This window comes from Portunus trituberculatus, chromosome 23 (assembly GCF_017591435.1).
Source record: "Portunus trituberculatus isolate SZX2019 chromosome 23, ASM1759143v1, whole genome shotgun sequence".
Lineage (NCBI taxonomy): Eukaryota > Metazoa > Arthropoda > Malacostraca > Decapoda > Portunidae > Portunus > Portunus trituberculatus.
In genome coordinates, this window is record NC_059277.1 from 13,447,673 (window position 1) to 13,465,767 (window position 18,095).

Here is an 18,095-nt window from a genome sequence, read left to right on the forward strand (position 1 = left end):
CTTTCTTCTCTTCTTCTTCTTCTCTTTTCTTTTCTTAGTTTTTTTTAAATTTTCATTTCTTTCTCTTCTTGGTCTATATTTAACATTTTTTTCTTTCAGTCCAAAAATAATTACTCTTTTTTTTTTCTGCAATTTCTCTTACTAAATTTTCTTTTTTCTTGAGGACTCCTATCATTTTGTTTGTCATATTTTCATCTCTTTCTTTTAACTGTTCTTGAAATACTTCCTGAAATGATTCCTTGTCTTTCTTATCTTGGATTCTCCATGCCTGTACTTCTTTTTTAATCACATCTTGTACTCTTTCTTCTTCTTTGTTAACTAGATCTTTCAGCTTCTCTTTTTCTTTCTCGGCTTTACTGAGTCCTTCTTCCATCAATTTCTTGTAGTTAGCTATTTGCACTTTTAAATCTTCATTTTCGGTTCTTAGCCTAGTTTCGTTTTCTTCCACTCTTTTTATCCTTTCTTTCAATTTCTGGAGCTCTTTATCCTGTTCTTCATTCTCTTTCATTCCCATACTCTCCTTTATCAATTTATCTAATTTACGTTCGATAGTCAAGACTCTATCAAATAGTGAAGTATGCGCCATATCAAAGCCTTCGAATGCTCTTTCTCCCTCACCAACATAGTCATCATCAGCTTTCATTCTTTCCCGTGTCTCATACCTGCAATTAGATGGAATCTCTTTCTCACTCATGATTTTGTAACGCAATATTCATGAAAAAAACGAGTCCACACTAATCGCCCAGGCCACTGCAAACCCAAACAAAGGTAGTGAAGATAAGCTGATTCTCGGGAGTGACGGTATTGCGTCCTTCCTCGACCACGTCTGTGTGTGTGTGTGTGTGTGTACTGTACATGTCAGGGTATTTATCTATTTGTATGTGTGTGTGTGTGTGTGTGTGTGCACGTGTGTGTGCATGCGTGCACTTGCTACAAGGGATAATAATAAACATCTATATGGAAAAATGGATAAAATGGAGAATTTCTCTCTCTCTCTCTCTCTCTCTCTCTCTCTCTCTCTCTCTCTCTCTCTCTCTCTCTCTCTCTCTCTCTCTCTCTCTCTCTGACAATTAAACCTATTCCATACAAATAGATAAATACCCTGACATGTACAGTACAGGTACTTTCCAGTGACAGTCACATTACTAAACAATGGTGTAATCTATATGTGAGAAGCATGTGGGTGAGAGGGGTACAGGGAGAAGGCAGGCCTATGATACACATCAGAGGCAGGTGTAGCCAGTGCCAGCAGCCATGGAAAAAGGATGACAGATGTTACTTTTATCAGAAATATAGATAGGTAAACTTCATCAGGTAGGGAGTTGGTTGTTGATGGGTCCAGGTAACCATGTGTACCAACCCTCCCCTCTTCTCAGGCGGTGACCTACGAGCAGCATGGGTTCCTGGAGCAGGCTCAAGCCACCTACGAGCTGTCCATGCTGAAGGCCAAGGAGGACATGGCGGTGGTGCCGGCCCCTGGGAAGCTGCAGTCAGAAATGAAACTGTGGGAGGAACACTGGATTAGGTAACTCACTTAAAGTTGACCTTATAAGAATGGTCTGTTGATTCCATACAAGTTAGCACACTTTCCAGCATCATTGGAAACATTGCTGCCAGGTAGTCCACTGAATTGGTTGTTACTATATTTTCTCTTATAAATAGTAAGATATGAAGTGCTTGAGCATCCTTCATGCTTGATTCCCATAAAGCAGTGGTTCCTCTCTGTTTCCACTGCCTGAGAGAGAACCATCCATCTGTCTGTCTATCTCTGATGCTTCATTCATTCTTGGAGGCTGTGACATATGAGCCTCCATCTTCTCTCATCCAAACATTACCATTGTGCTTGTTCAGGCAAGTGGCCTCTTGACTCCTTTTTCTCCCATGTAATGTATTCCTTTTCCTTAGCCTTCCACCTTCCAAATGGTGGCCTTCCTCTCCTATCAGTTCTTGTAACTTAACTCGTGTATACATTCTTTGCAAACTTCTCTTGATTTTTTCAGTACAACCATACTATCTCAGTATGTCTCTTTTCATTTAGCTTTTTAATCTCTTCATCTTCTCTACTTTTATTTTCCTTATTATAGATCTTATGTACTTCTATATATGTTTGTGCATGTAAAGCAAAAACAAACAAAAATGTTGATTTCTTTGTGTGGTAACTTTAGGTGTGCAAAGGAGCTGAACCAGTGGGATCTGGTGCAGGATTATGGCAGCAGTGAAGCCTCGGGCAACCCTCTACTGGTACTGGAAAGTGCCTGGAGAGTTCCCAACTGGGCCCGCATGAAGGAAGCTCTGGCCCATGTGGAGCAGTCTTACCCAAAGGAGCTGGCCTGGAAGGTAAGGGTGGTGGTGTTGGTGTGTTGATGAATGACTGGTTTTGTTTCCTCACTGTGGTGGTAAAGTATGCATGCTTCATGGTACATTGCTGTAATGCAAGTAACATTCACAGATCAACCTGTACCGAGGCTATCTGGCCATATGTCACCCTGAGGAGGAACACCTGAAGCTTGTGGAGAAACTGGTGGAGGCAGCAACAGTGCTCTGCATCAGGGAGTGGAAGAGACTGCCACACATTGTTTCCCATATCCATCTGCCATACCTACAAGCAGCTCAACAGGTACCACTGACTACTGCACACCTTGAATATCTCAGCCACTTCCTCATACTGCCATTGTGTTATGCTTTCCTTTGTGTTGTCAGCAGTGCAGTAGGTGGTGTAGATTTGATATTTTATTATCTTCTTTATCATTCTTTTCCCATGGACTTGGTTTGGTTTGTTTGAACAGTGCAACACTCTTGTTTATCCAGCAGAAAATATACACATGTTGATTTCAAGGTTTGCTGAAATTTGCATTACTTCAAATTGTTTTGTTTTCACCGCACAGGTGATGGAATTGCAGGAAGCGTGCCAAATCCACCAGGGTTTGGTGCATGGAAGGACCAACTCCCTGCACGACATGAAAGCCATTGTAAAGACGTGGCGGAACCGTCTCCCTGTCATTGCCGATGACCTCTCCCACTGGTCAGACATCTTCACCTGGCGTCAGCATCACTACCAGTTCATTGTGGATCACTACACTGACTCAGCAGAGCACCAGGTGACCACTGCTACCACTGTTTGGATTGCTGGCCAGTGAGAAGTGCTCACTGCTGCTGGTGTGGATCATTTTGGTCTGTTTATTGGAGCAGAGGTTGATTGTGTAATTTTTATACCTTTGTGAATCAAATGCATATTTAGTATTTGTCGTGACTAAATATGAAATGCTTGTAATTCAACACAAAGACAAGAATGCAAATTCTGATGATGTTGACTTGCTAAGCTTTGTTAATTTGTCTGCTTGCATTCTTGCACATGAATGCTCTTGAGTGATTGACAATACATATTATCCTTTCAGAGTATGCTGGGAGTGCACGCCTCGGCCCAGGCAATCATTCACTTTGGCAAGATTGCCCGCAAGCACAACCTGAGCAATGTGTGTTTGGAGTCTTTGTCCAGGATACACACCATTCCTTCAGTGCCAGTTGTGGACTGTTTCCAGAAAATCCGCCAGCAGGTGAAGTGCTACCACCAGATGGCGATGGCCACCGGGATGGGCAAGAATGAGCTGCAGGGTGTAAGTACACCATTCCCTCTCTTACACTCTTAGTGAGCCGACACCGACAGTGTCATGTGTAAAATATTAGATTATGTTTCTGTATTATGGTCACACAGAGACAAAAGTTACAGCATTTGGCTGTAAATTAAGTTTGTAACAATTACTGACATTCACTATTATTTCAATGCAAACATTCTGGAAAGTTGAGCTAAATCTGAGAAAACTTAGCTTGAAAATAAATCTGAAATATTTTTCAAGGTGGAAAAAATATCCAGAACCTCATTCTGCCAGTCCAGTATTAATGACAGTGAGTAGGAGTAATGATATTGGTTAGTGAATACATTTATAATGACTGAACATTGTCCAGGGTCTGGAGGTGATTGAGTCAACCAACCTCAAGTTCTTCAACAAGGACATGACAGCAGAGTTCTATGCATTGAAGGGAATGTTCTTATCCCAGCTGAGTATGTACACTTATGTTTGGTGACAAATTTATGTTAATGTGCATTTTTTATATTGTAGAGGGAACACAATTTCATGATACTAGCCAGGTGTTGTTTACTTTGCTTATCATGAGTTGGTGTGATTGGCTAACAGATAGAAGTGAAGAAGCAAACAAAGCCCTGAGTGCAGCAGTGCAGCTCCACGACACACTGGTGAAGGCGTGGGCCCTCTGGGGAGATTACCTGGAGGCACTCTTCACCCGCGACCCTTCACACATGGAGTACGGGGTGTACGCCATCACCTGCTACCTCCACGCCTCCCGCCACCAGAATGAGTCCAAGTCCAGGAAGTATCTGGCCAAGGTGTGTACCCAGGAGTGCCTCAAGACTGACTCACTGACACAAAGTCAATAAGATGCTCTCGTCATACAGTTTATTGGCTTTACAATTATTCCAGTATCACATCAATGCCAGTTTGTGTTAGATTCAGGTGCCATGGAAATTATGTATCTGAGACCTAGTTTTTACAGTCGTCTCATAGTATATTTCATGTTTTTCCAAATATTTTTTCAATTATTGATTCTGTCTCTTGAAAGCAATATGATATGACATTGTTGAGAAAACTTTTTTGTAAATATGTTTGCTCATTGCCTTCACGTCACAACTTCTTCCTATTTGTTTTTGACACATCCACACAATTAAACATGACACCACCACCAGGTTCTGTGGTTGCTGAGTTATGATGACGAGGGTGGGAGTCTAAGTGAGGCTGTGGACCGGTATTGTGTGGGCGTGCCAGCAATACAGTGGCTGCCTTGGATCCCTCAGCTACTGACCTGCCTGGTGCGGCCTGAGGGCAAGGTATGGCTCACCTCATGGCCTTTTTCTGTTGCTCAAAGTTGCAAGTGTCAGTTAATATATTTGCATTAGGTTCATTGGACAGATTTCACATATAATGCTAAATATTGGGAATGAGTCATAATTTTTAGAGGGTTAAACAGCAGTGCAAAATTGTTGTCTTTCATTTTGTGTTATATTAGAAAACAGTATCAGTTTATTATTCAAGCTACCCTTACTTAGTCATCACTCCATTACCTTTATGGCAGACACATGGCTGGCTGTCATCCACTTGTTACTGTTCATGTTTTGTGTCCTTGTAAGTCAGATATTTCACCTACAAATGCACAATTGAACACGATCTTGGAAAAGGAAATACAGGCAACCCCTGCTTAACGAAGGGGTTATGTTCCTAAAAACCTTTCATTAAGCAAATTTTCGTTAAGCAAACCATTTATAACAAGTTTAACCCCTGACTTGAGCTTCCATTGAGAGTAAACAGAGTGGAGTGCATCATAGTACAGTAAAAGGTTTAATGAAAGTAAAAATTATGAAGTTAAACATTTAAGCAGTTTAATTTAAGACTAAGTCATTATAATGTACACTAATGTATGTATGTAAGTAACTTTATAATATTGATGATCTTAAATTTATGAAGGGAAGGAGAGTGGAGCAGGAAATACGCTAGCTGGCAACCTATGGAATTTAAACAAAGGGCACATCATTGTATCACATACAAAACTTATGTACCACATTTCCACAAGGCTTTCCATTTTATCCATTGTAGTCACGAGTTCAGGTGGTTCTCTTAGCTTGCAAGGAAGATATGGTCTCACCAGCCTTCTTAATAGAGTCTGCTGACTTGAAAATAGTAGAGACAGTAGATGGAGTCAAGATGGTGGCAAGAAATGCTATTAGTTGTCTCACCTCTCGTGTCTGTGAATAATATTCAGCTTCACTTTGAGAGTAAGAGACTTCCTGGTCATTTTAGCAACGCCAGGCGATATTGCAGGGTGTTTTGGTGGCATGTAGAGTGAGGGAAGACGAGCTGCTGCTGACATTGTTATTGTTTTAAACTAGGGGAGTGAGTGGTGCTTATTTTGTCCACGAGAGGCCCTGGTGTATTCAAAAGCCTGTCAGCTTGCGTGATACAGTGGGGCTTTCTTCAAACTTGGAAAAAATTACCTGGATAAAATTTTGTTAAAGCGGGTTTGCTGTTCGTTAAACGAGCAGATGGTAGTAAAAGGAAACCTTTGTTGTAGCGAAATTTTGTTGTGAACCTTCATTAAGCGAGGATTGCCTGTAGAATGAAGATGCAGGTTATTGCACTGCATTTATTACTTAGTGTTTAACTTCCTCCTGACCTTCATTCAGCTTAATCATGATCTCATACTCATAATCACCTGCACTTATACTTTACTTTTTGATAATGCAATGAGCGATGAATGACATGTCCACTGATTTCAGGTCATCATTAATTTACTGAATCAAGTAGGACGGATGTTCCCCCAGGCAGTGTACTTCCCCATCAGGACGCTGTACCTCACCCTCAAGATTGAGCAGCGTGGCAGAATCAAAAGTGGTAGGTCCCCCAAGGGCTTGGTGCACCATAAGTGTACACACACACACATACACAGTGTTGATTGAGGATTACTGCATAGAGGGTACAGTGTTAGGTGAGGTGACTACGTCATGTGGATGTAAAGAATTTATCACGTTGTGATAATGTTTAGTGTTTTAATATCATCTTGCAAGCATTTTGTATCTCACTCTCATGCTTTTACCACATTTATTTGTTCTCATACTGACATTACATAATTTATACATGTTCAATAGTAAGTAAGATAGTTCCAACCCTTATTATTAATACATCTTTTTTCATAATAGGTCTCTCCCCTTATGTAGATCCAGCAGCTGTTGCTTCTCAAAAGGCTCAGCAGCAGAGCCAGCAGCAGCAAGGACAGTCACAGGCACAGCAGACTCCACAGGCTCAGCAGTCTCAGATTGGCGGACAGCAGCAGGGCACGGAGACGGCTGGCTCCATCAAAGCCACGGAGCCCATGTGGCGGTGTTCACGCATCATGCACATGCAGAAGGAGCTGCATCCCACTGTGCTGGCATCTCTGGAGGGAATTGTGGATCAGGTGATATTTTAGTGTCATTCCATTCATTGTCTGTGGAGTCAAATCAAAATGGTTTTCATTCCATAATTTTTGGCTCTAACTTGTTCCTCAACTGTCAATGATTGTAGTTTTAGTGGCAGTGTTAGTGACATCTGAAGTGCAGGAAAGGTGAATACTGCAGGAAAATTTGGTGAATTGCTTGTGTAATCCACTTGTACTGTGTAGGTTTATATATGGGTCTTCTTGTGATCTGGAACCTCTCATAGACATTCACTGTGGAAGGCCCCAAGACAGTAAGCGGTCATGAGTGTAGATAAAAATTATTAGGTTCTTTAATGCAAGATGAAGTATGTTAACATTTCATTCCTCTTCCAGATGGTTTGCTTCCGGGAGTACTGGGATGAGGTTGTGTTGCGGCAGCTGCGACAGGCACTGGCCAAGTGTTATGCTGTGGCCTTTGAGAACTCTGGAGCCGTTTCCGAGGCAAACATAACTCCACATACACTCTCATTTGTTAAGAAGCTTGTCTCAACATTTGGCATTGGTATTGGTGAGTATTATTTATAGGTTCAGTGTACCACTCAAATCCCTATGAATGAAGTAGAAATAAGACATGTGCAGCTTAATCAGTCATTAATTGTTATATCATAGTCTCCTGTTGTTAATACAGTCGTGTCATGGGTAAGAAATTTAATTCGCTCCATAATGTAGCTCATATCCTGAAAACTCAATATCTTGAAATGAATCTCTCCATTTAAGATAATGGAAATCCAATTAATTCGCTCCACACCTGAAAAATACCAGTATAAAAATCAATCAACATGGTATTTTACGCAAAATTAAAGTAATTTTCTCACGAATAACAATGATAAATAATATACAGTGGTCCTTCACTATATCGCTAAACCAAGAAGCCTTAACACTGTGTGGAAAAACAAAGCTTGGATGTGTGTGTGTGTGTGTGTGTGTGAACGAAAACAAAAAAAGAGAAAGCACAGATTATGTGAATTGTGTTGTGTGTATAGCAGGAACAAGAGAGAGAGAGAGAGAGAGAGAGAGAGAGAGAGAGATTATAGATTGTGATGGAAGGGAGATATATGTGTGTGTGGAAGTGACTGCGTGCGTGTGTCCGTGTGTGTGCGCGCGCACACATGCGTGCGTGTGTTTGGGCACACAGTGTGATTCATCTTGCAACAGTAGGAAGCACGTGGGTTAACCACAGTGTTGCTCATAACATGAACAAGTGCACGTATACCGAGGCAAATTTCCTGAGTATTTTGTGCTCATAACCTGATTTGCCAGATGAAGATTAATAATAACTGATGTTTTCCATTTGCTTTGGTAAGTAGATAAAAGTCAGTCACTTTCCCTTTGGGTGATCAGCCACAACTGATATTGTGTGTAATTGTGCTTCACTCAGAAAGTTCTTGGTGTAAGATGCAATGTTGTGTGTTTCAGAGAACATCAGCAGCTCCGTGAGTGGCGGAGGACAGTATGCCAGCGCTGCCTCTGAGTCGCTGGCCAGGCGGGCACAGGCTACAGTCCAGGATCCTGTGTTCCACAAAATGAAGGGCCAGTTCACCACAGACTTTGACTTCATACAGCTTGGGGCCATGAAACTGCACAGCTTGATTCACAAGCTGAAAAAGTGGATCAAGATATTGGAAGCCAGAGTGAAGCTTCTGCCAAAGTAAGTATTTAGTGTCATATGTATACATATTATATATTATGTCAGTTTGTTGACCAGAGACAAGATATCAACATGTTCACAAACATACATTCCTAGAGATTAATGAATTTATCATTAGTTTTATGATGAGTTCATTTAAAGTTAGTATTTACATAATATTTAATGTATTACAGTATTAAAAGTACTTTTTATAGATGCATGAACACAATAACATTATTGTAAATAGATGCATGAACACATTAACATTATTGTAAGACTAAGTGTTTGCATCTTACTCCTTCAGGTGGTTCCTGATCGAGGAAAAATGCCGGTACCTGAGCAACTTCAGTCTTCAGACAGCTGAAGTGGAGTTGCCTGGAGAATTCTTGTTGCCAAAGGTTCATTATAATGGTCTTTGTAGTTTCATTTGTTTGATTCTCATTATAAGTCTTTGTAGTTTCATTTGTTTGATTCTCATTATAAGTCTTTGTAGTTTCATTTGTTTGATTTACTTTGCTTTTAACAAATTTTTATGCAAGAGGCAGGAGTAGCAAATGATTGTAACTCAATGGTTAGGTGAACTCCCTCAGTATTGCACCACTCCCTTCTTGGGTTTGGTGATCCAAGGTTGAGCTCCCCATGCACCATTTAGCTGATAAGAGCTGATGCATAACGCTGCCTGTCTGTTCTTGGAACTTGTCACTTATATTGCTAATTTGGCACAAACAACTTGTGTCTGTTCTTGGAACTTGTCACTTATATTGCTAATTTGGCACAAACAACTTGTGTCTTTTAGTTAGTGAACATTTTTAAGAGGGTACTTATTTTCTCTTTTTATCACTTCTTTTAGTTCAGCACAGAGTACTCAAGATCTTTGCTACAAGATACATTTTCTTATCCTTTTCTTCCAGCATTCTCATTACTACATTAGAATAGCTCGTTTTATGCCACGGGTGGACATAGTACAGAAGCACGGCACTGCTGCCAGGCGCCTCCACATCCGTGGCCATAACGGCAGGATGTATCCGTACCTTGTTGTGAATGACTACTCCCTGAGTGATGCTCGTCGAGAGGAGCGTGTCCTGCAGCTGCTCAGGATGCTAAACCATTTCTTTGCAAAACAGAAGGTGAGCTTGTATTCTGGAAAAAAAAAATGGTATCAGCTTGGTATGTTCTGGTTTTCATTTAGTAGTATTTTGTGAAGCTCATGAATACTTGGAATCAAAAAGCAAATAATTAGTGTTTGAGTGATATTGCTTAAAATAAAATGGTGATGCATTACTTAAAGAAACTGACCATTACAGTTGATGTTTTGAAAAGTAATTGATGCATTGACCATCAGCTAGTATGGGAAATATTGACTCCCACACAAATACAGTCAGCCTTTAACATTTACAGATTTGATATGTACATAGAAGCATTTCTGTTAGATTAAATATTCCCACAGCTGTTTTTCTTGTCACTTACTGATAGCCATACAATTTGTATTGTCATGAGCAATTTGTGTCCAGTCTTTATTTTGATCCTTCTTCAAGACTTGCTTCCGTCCATTCCAATTTTGCACATGAGCATCACAGTAAAGTGTTGCATTACTCCACAGGAAACTAGTCGGCGTTTGGTGAATCTGAGTGTGAGCAGAGTGGTGGCTGTGTCTCCCCAGATGAGATTAGTGGAGGACAATGTGTCATCCCTTTCTCTTCTGGACATTTACAAGTTAAGATGTGCAAAAAGACAACTGGAGCCTGACACTCCTGTCACTAGATATTATGAAAGGCTGGCAACTGTGCAGGTAAATTATTTCTTAAATGTCTGTTATTCAGATATCATGAGCAATCAATATTTGAGGATCTTTGTAATTATTCTTAGAGTAGTCCTTGTTTTTACTGCTCCTTCCATCACTGTAATTCTAATCAAATAAAAATAAATAATATCAGGTTAAATATCTTAACAAACTGCAAATATTAATTTCCATGGAGTTATGTTTTTTTAGTACACAATTGTTTGATGCATGGCACACTATAATGGTAAAATCACAAAACATAGTTTTCACACTGCTACAATGCCTGTCTTGCAGGCTCGAGGCTCACAAGCGTCCCACCAGGTGCTGCGGGACATTGTGAAGGAGGTGCAGAACGCCATGGTGCCGCGGACCATGCTGCGGGACTGGGCCCTCACCACTTACCCTAACCCAACCCACTACTGGACCTTCAGAAAAATTGTGAGTGTTTTGTGAGAGGCAAAGACTGACCTAATTAAGAGTTAATATACTCGCATCATGGATTTTGGATGATGAAAATGTATTGAAAGACTTTTGAAAGACTTGCAGGAAGAACAAAGGATTAAGTCAAAATACAGGGTAGTCCTTGAATTAAGGTATATACTTTATAATCAGTAGTTTAAGTAATTCCAAGTCATAAATACTCTACACATATACTGTATTTTGCCAAATATTATTGTAGAAGTTTATGTATTGGGTTGTGCTCCCCATAGGTGGGCCTCCACCAACCTTCGTCCTACCTCCTTGGTGTGCCATGTACTTGAATATTGCCTCACAACATTAAGATATTGTGTGTAATGCATGCCGTCTGAGTCTTTTCTGTACAGAAAACAGTTAGCAAATAGCAAATTACAAATATATTTTCTTACAGACAACAAACCAATACAATGGATGTTAAGTGGCACATTTTTAAAACGTATGTAGCAACTCACTCGCTTCACGACAACTCATGTAAACGTTCCTTTAGATAACACAATATTCTAAATGATGTCAAACTTTTTTTTTTTAGTGATGGTAGGGCTTTGTGTTGTCATTTGAACAACAGTGTGTTGAACTGCATTCCCATCACTGAATGAATATCAGGTCATGGCTGTCTTCACAAGAATATCCAGACAGAATATTGAATGTTACTGAATGTTAGAGGAATTTTCACCATAACAAAACACTCACATGACTTTGGGAGTCAGCTGATGGCAAGGCTTATCAACTGATATCAAAATATCAACTGTCATTGGTGAGCAGGTGACTGTTGTAGGAATGTGCCATGTATGTTTAAAAAGTAGCACTTAACAACCACTGTATTGGTGTGTTATCTGTACATTTTCTTCACTAATGCAGTAAGAAATTTTATTTGTCATTTGCTACCTATTCCCTATAAGGCTTTGACTGCATATATTACACAAAATAATAATGTCTTAATATAGCAAGGCAGTATTCCAGTACTTGCATAGCACGCCATCGAGATGGGAGGGGGGAGGGAGGGGTTGGCGGAGGCCCAACATGGGAGAGCAAAACCTGTTACACAAAACTTCTACATTAATTTCTTGCAAAATGAAGCAAAATACGGCATATGTGTATAGAATATTTTAGAGTTGTAATTACTTAAGCTATTGAATCCCAAAGTGTGCACCTTAACTCATGGGACACCAGATATGAAATTTAGGGAAGCGGTGGCATAGTGGATAAGGTGGTGAGCGTGGGATCTGGCAGACGTCCACGAGTAGGTTCGAATCCCACCACGTACAGCCTTAAAACACTTTGCCATTTGTCGAGTGGTTTAAAGTTACCTACATATCACCATGATACCCTGGTTCTAGGTGGTTACACTCAAGATGAGCTTGGGTGGTGATATGGGCCCTAATATGGGTACCACTATAAATAAAATTGCCTGCGCCACTAATGGGCGGAAGCTGAACGGCACTTCCCATACACTCTTCAAGTGTGCCTACAGGCGCTATAGGCCTTACCGTAAAAAAAAAAAAAAACCATCACTGTTCTTACAATAAACACGAGTCAGTTCAAACTATACACTGAAGCCTCAGTGCAGAGTACATCCAGCTTGATGTGGTCACTGTATTGACTGTGTCATTGACTTCTGAGGTGCTGTAGTCTTATTATGTGACACACCTGTGAACATTGTATATTGCTCTATTTTGTTTCAGCTCACTGTGCAGCTGGCTCTCATTGGACTGATGGAGTACCTGCTGCACCTGACCAAGCTGTACCCTGACATGATGTACGTTCACCAGGACTCGGGACTTATCAATGTGGCGTACTTCAAGTTCAGTATTGACGATGCCAAAGGTGGGTGACACCAATGCTTCTGTTGTTTAGAATATGGATGCACACATGCACATTGCATAGCGTACTGGTAGCTCGCTCAGCTCACAACCAAGAAGGCTTAGGTTCAAATCTTAGGTGGGGCAAGATAAATGGGTGAGCCTCTTACTGTGCAGTCCTGTTCACCTAGCAGCATGTAGGTATGGGATGTAACTCAAGGGTTGTAGCCTCACTGTCCTGGTGTGTGACTGGTCTCAGTCTTACCCGAAGATTGGCCAGTATGAGCTCTGAGCTGTTCCTGTAGAGGAATGGCTGCCTGTGTGACCAGCAGATGACCTTAGGTGAATGACACACATCAAAGTAACATTTCACTGATTTCATCTTCAGGAGAGTTGGACGGAAACCGTCCTGTGCCATTCCGACTGACGCCTAACTTGGCCGAGCTTGTGACAAGCATTGGGGTGTCGGGTCCCTTCACAGCCTCCATGGTGGCCACCGCCCGGTGCCTGGCCACTCCATCCTTCAAAGTGGCCGCCCTCCTCAGAGCCATCATGAGGGATGAGATCATCACCTGGCACAAGGTAAGTCTGGGCTTTGTGCTTCTTTATGCACGCACGCACTCTTACACACACACAGGGATGACATATGAGGAGAGACTAAAGGCTATGGATCTACCAACCCTGGAACAAAGAAGGGAGAGATACAAGTTTATAAATTGATTAACGGAATGGATCAAGTGGATAATGAGAAATTGATTCTGAGAGAAGAATATGATATTAGAAGCACAAGATTGCATAGTAAAAAACTGAGGAAGGGAAGATGTCTGAGAGATGTTAAAAAACATAGTTTCCCACAAAGATGTATTGAGACTTGGAACAGTTTGAGGAAGGGAAGATGTCTGAGAGATGTTAGAAAATATAGTTTCCCACAAAGATGTATTGAGACTTGGAACACTTTGAGTGAGGAAGTGGTGTCAGCAAAGAGTGTGCATAGCTTTAAAGAAAAATTGGACTAAGTGTAGATATGGAGACGGGGCCACACGAGCGTAAAGCCCAGGCCCTGTAAAACAACAACTAGGTAAACACACACACACACACACACACACACACACACACACACACACACACACACACACACACACACACACACACACACACACACACACACACACACACACACACACACACACACACACACACACACACACGTTGCTTGACCTAATTTTCATAAAGAAACCAGAGCCCCCTCCAATCATACAATACCTTAGTCTAATGGGGAGAAATGATCATGTGACTTTAGAGATGCAAATTCAGGTGGAAGATGAGATAAGTTACAAAGATGACTGTAAAGAAGAGAGATTAAATTATGCAAGAGCAGATTTTGAAAAATTAAGGATCTATTTTGCTGATATTGAGTGGAGATATATTATGTACAGAAAGACAGTACAAGGGAAATATGACATATTCTTACAGAAATATAATGAAGGAGTAAAAATTTGTACCTGTTAATAAAGTTAAGAAAAAAATACATGCTTGGTACAATGCTAGATGCATACAAACTAAAAAGGCAAAAGATAAAGCATGGAAGAAACTCATAAAACAGAGAAATGACTATAACAGATAGCAGTACAAGGATGCCAGAAATTAATATATTAGAGTAAGGTGAGAGGAAGAAAGAAACTTAGAGAAAGATGTGGTGAATAAAAGCAAAAACAAACCCAAACTTTTCTACAAGTTTATAAATGACAGAACAAACAGTTGAAAAAATTAAAGGGAAGACATACCAATCAGAGAAGGAAATATGTGAAATAATGAATGAGAACTTCAAAATGGTGTTCACTGCAGAAGATTTCACAGAATGTAATAGGACATTGCATTGCCAAGGATTACAGGAAATCAGTGCCCAAAGAGGATATTGGAAGATTATTGAATAAGTTGGATGTCAGAAAAGCAATGGAGGCCAGATGGTGTATCAGGCTGGATGTTAAAAGAATGTAAAGAGCAACTACTGGATCCAATTTGGAAAATAATTACAAGTTCAATAAATGAAGTGAAAGTTCTACTAGAATGAAAGAAAGCCAATGTAATACCAATATTTAAACTACAGACCAGTGTCACTTACAAGTGTCTTGGGGAAGTTGTGTGAAATAATTATCAAAGAAAAATGGTTTAAATTTTCTAGAAGAGGAGCAAGTCATATCGAACAGACAATTTAGATTCAGGACAGGGGGGTCATGTTATTAAGCTTCTACTCGAGAGTTATTGCAGGACTGGAAAACAGAGATGGATGGGCAGACACAGTATACCTGGATATTAAAAAGGCTTTTGATAAAGTCCCTCATGGAAGACTACTTTGGAAACTAGAGAACATAGGAGGACTGCAAGGAACTTTGCTTGAATGGACAAGAGATTATTTGAAGGATAGGGAAATTAGAACTGTGATCAGAGATACATACTCATATTGGGGTAAAGTAACCAGCAGAATGTCACAAGTGTCAGTGTTAGCCCCCATTGTTTCAGATTTATGTAAACAACATTCATCTTGGGGTAAACAGTTATATAAATTTATTTACTGATGATGCAAAGCTGCTAAGAGTTATCAAAACCAGAGAGGACTGTCTACTGTTGCAGGAAGATATAAACAAGATCTATGAGTGGAGCAGGAAGTGGAAATTGGAGTTTAATGCCAAGAAATGTCACATAATTTAATCTAGGAAAGAGTAAAAGAAGACCAGTATGGAGCTATTTGATGGGAGAGGAACTAAAGAGTATAAAGATCTGGGAGTGATCATACAGGAAAATCTGAGCCCCAAAAAACACATCGGGAAGATATTTGGACTATCGTATAAAATGTTGACTAATATAAGAGTGGCATTTCAATACATGGACAAAGATATGATGAAAAAAATCATCACAAGCATGATACGTTCAAGGCTGGAATATGCAGCAATGGTGTGGTCTCCAAACTCTAAGAGGGATTTTAAAAAATTGGAAAGGATAAGAAGAATGCTACAAAGATGATGCCGGAATTAAAGGACCTAACATATGAAAAACGACTGAAGGAAATGGGACTGCCAACCTTACAAGATAGAAGAGAATGTGGGGACCTAATAACAATGTACAAGATAGCCAATGGCATTGAAAAGATAGACAAAGAAGACCTGGTGCTATTGACAGAAGATGGAAAGACAAGAGGACATGAAAAGATCAGGATGAGGCAGTGTGTGAAAGATATTGGAAAATACACTTTTCCACACAGAATGGTGGGAAAGTGGAATGCATTGGATAATGAAATTGTTACAGCACATAATGTGTATAAATGGAGGTATGGAGACAGGACTTTTTACGGTAAGGCCTATAGCGCCTGTAGGCACACATGAAGAGTGTCTGGGAAGCGCTGTTCAGCTTCCGCCCATTAGTGGCGCAGGCAATTTTATTTATAGTGGTACCCATATTAGGGCCCATATCACTGCCCAAGCTCATCTTGAGTGTAACCACCTAGAACCTGGGTATCATGGTGACATGTAGGTAACTTTAAACCACTCGACAAATGGCAAAGTGTTTTAAGGCTGTACGTGGTGGGATTTGAACCTACGCGTGGACGTCTGCCCGATCCCACTCACCACCTTATCCACTATGCCACCGCTTGAACCCTGTACAATACAACTAGGTAAATACACACACACACACACACACACACACACACACACATCCACATGAAAAGTCTTGATGCCACGGGCCTGAGGTCATTTCTTATGTATAAAGTTAAGATGCCAAGTTAGAATTGTTTGTTTGTCAGGTCTTCTACAGCAAATTTCAGGATTTTGAAATTGCAGAAAGAAGTATTTCCATCTTGTTACCTTATGATAGCTCAGCTTAGATGACATTGCAGTACAAAGATTGACGTAATGAGTTGCCTCTTCATTGAAGCAGTTCTCCTCTATATTCCGGCAGCAGCGGCACGAGGCAGGGGCAGTGGAGGGCAGTCAGGGGTCTGGCGCTATGGAGGGGGAGACGCTCATCACGCGGGTCAACAAGGCAGTGAATGCCATCACTGCTCGTATCCAAGCCCTGGCATCTAGCGATGGTGCGGACAACAAGGTGAGCCATTGCCATACTCCTGTGGAAATTAGTTTCTGGTAATTTAGGAACATGTGAGTTGTGAGAGAATAGTTGCACCAGCTGAAAGGAACAGAAATGTTTGTATGGAATAATGTTAAAATATTTTAATAATGATTAGTAAGAGTTTAAGAGTATAAAAATAGTCAGTATGTTGGTGAATGTAAACCAATATTAATAAAACAAAATATAATAAATGTGAGAGTATAAGATGCAATTAGGTAAGGGGAAAAGACTCAAAAGTATATTTTGAAGAATAAGCTGATTCAATTGTTAAAGATGGAGGACTGGAGTGTATCACCTCCATTATCAGGGGACATTACTTCACACATAAGTGCAGGAGGTGCATGATTACAGACAGTGTATTACATGTTTGGTAGGCTCCAGTGATATTCCACTTCTAGATGCTGTCAAGAATTCACAAATGTATTTCAAGCTCTTCTGGTAACTGAGATGTGTCGTCTTTGTTTGCAGGTGACTCAACTAGTGCGAGCAGTGAACTGTGTGGACAACCTGTGCCGGATGGATCCGGCCTGGCACCCATGGCTCTAGGTGGCACCTGGCTCAGAGACTCACCAGTATCTGTGTCTACAGTTTATTTGTACAACAGTGTTGTGATTTTTTAGGAATGCCTATTTAATGTATGAACATAGATGGTAGATATTGAAATACAAATTGTAAGATTTGTAAAAATATTTACAAAGAAAAAAAAATTGTGTATTTGTCTTCATTCCATTGGGAGCAAATTGATCCTAAGTTAAACTGCAGTTTGGTTTTAGACCAAATCTTGGCATGGGAGACTGCTGGCACCACTGGCAATGGGGCGCCACATGTGCTGCCACTGATGCCACCAACACAAAAACTTTAAGGAGAGATTATTGGAGTGTGTAATCTGAAAATAGTAGTTTGTATTCTTTCACAACAACCAGATTTTATATTTATGTTTTGTAAATGAAGTTTTTCTATATACATATGAATAATATATCTGAGTTTTAATGTAATTTTTGTCCTGATTATTTATATTTTTTTTTATTTTAGAAATTTATTTTATTTTTTTTTTTTAAATGTTATATTTGAGTGTGTGTAAGTGACAAATTGATGATCAAAGTGTACAACATATATCATACATATACATACAACATATATCACACACCTCTAGACTTTTGTACAGCAGTACAGCTGATTGCTTTCCTGTCTGTGAAAACTGAAAACCTAGAATGGCCGTGAATCTTAAGCTGACATTTCACCGCCA

General features: G+C 40.2%; 1 protein-coding gene across 6 annotated transcripts in view; it reads left to right on the plus strand.

The window, feature by feature from the left end:
• Positions 1-17,825, plus strand: part of LOC123507604 (transformation/transcription domain-associated protein-like) — a 48,818-nt gene extending 30,993 nt beyond the window's left edge. For 3 of the 6 annotated variants that reach the window (XM_045260610.1, XM_045260615.1, XM_045260611.1), the window contains exons 19-38: positions 1,377-1,525; positions 2,166-2,337; positions 2,450-2,617; positions 2,886-3,098; positions 3,396-3,614; positions 3,964-4,060; positions 4,194-4,402; positions 4,760-4,900; positions 6,344-6,458; positions 6,764-7,020; positions 7,375-7,549; positions 8,458-8,689; positions 8,973-9,066; positions 9,580-9,795; positions 10,269-10,457; positions 10,743-10,886; positions 12,608-12,749; positions 13,113-13,306; positions 16,658-16,825; positions 17,318-17,825. In XM_045260610.1, the coding sequence (XP_045116545.1) occupies positions 1,377-1,525; positions 2,166-2,337; positions 2,450-2,617; positions 2,886-3,098; positions 3,396-3,614; positions 3,964-4,060; positions 4,194-4,402; positions 4,760-4,900; positions 6,344-6,458; positions 6,764-7,020; positions 7,375-7,549; positions 8,458-8,689; positions 8,973-9,066; positions 9,580-9,795; positions 10,269-10,457; positions 10,743-10,886; positions 12,608-12,749; positions 13,113-13,306; positions 16,658-16,825; positions 17,318-17,395 (3,372 nt within the window). In that variant the 3' untranslated portion in view covers positions 17,396-17,825. The remainder of the gene's footprint in view (positions 1-1,376; positions 1,526-2,165; positions 2,338-2,449; positions 2,618-2,885; positions 3,099-3,395; positions 3,615-3,963; positions 4,061-4,193; positions 4,403-4,759; positions 4,901-6,343; positions 6,459-6,763; positions 7,021-7,374; positions 7,550-8,457; positions 8,690-8,972; positions 9,067-9,579; positions 9,796-10,268; positions 10,458-10,742; positions 10,887-12,607; positions 12,750-13,112; positions 13,307-16,657; positions 16,826-17,317) is intronic. The other 3 variants (XM_045260612.1, XM_045260616.1, XM_045260614.1) reach the window with 2 other exon arrangements.
• Positions 17,826-18,095: the final 270 nt, after the last annotated feature.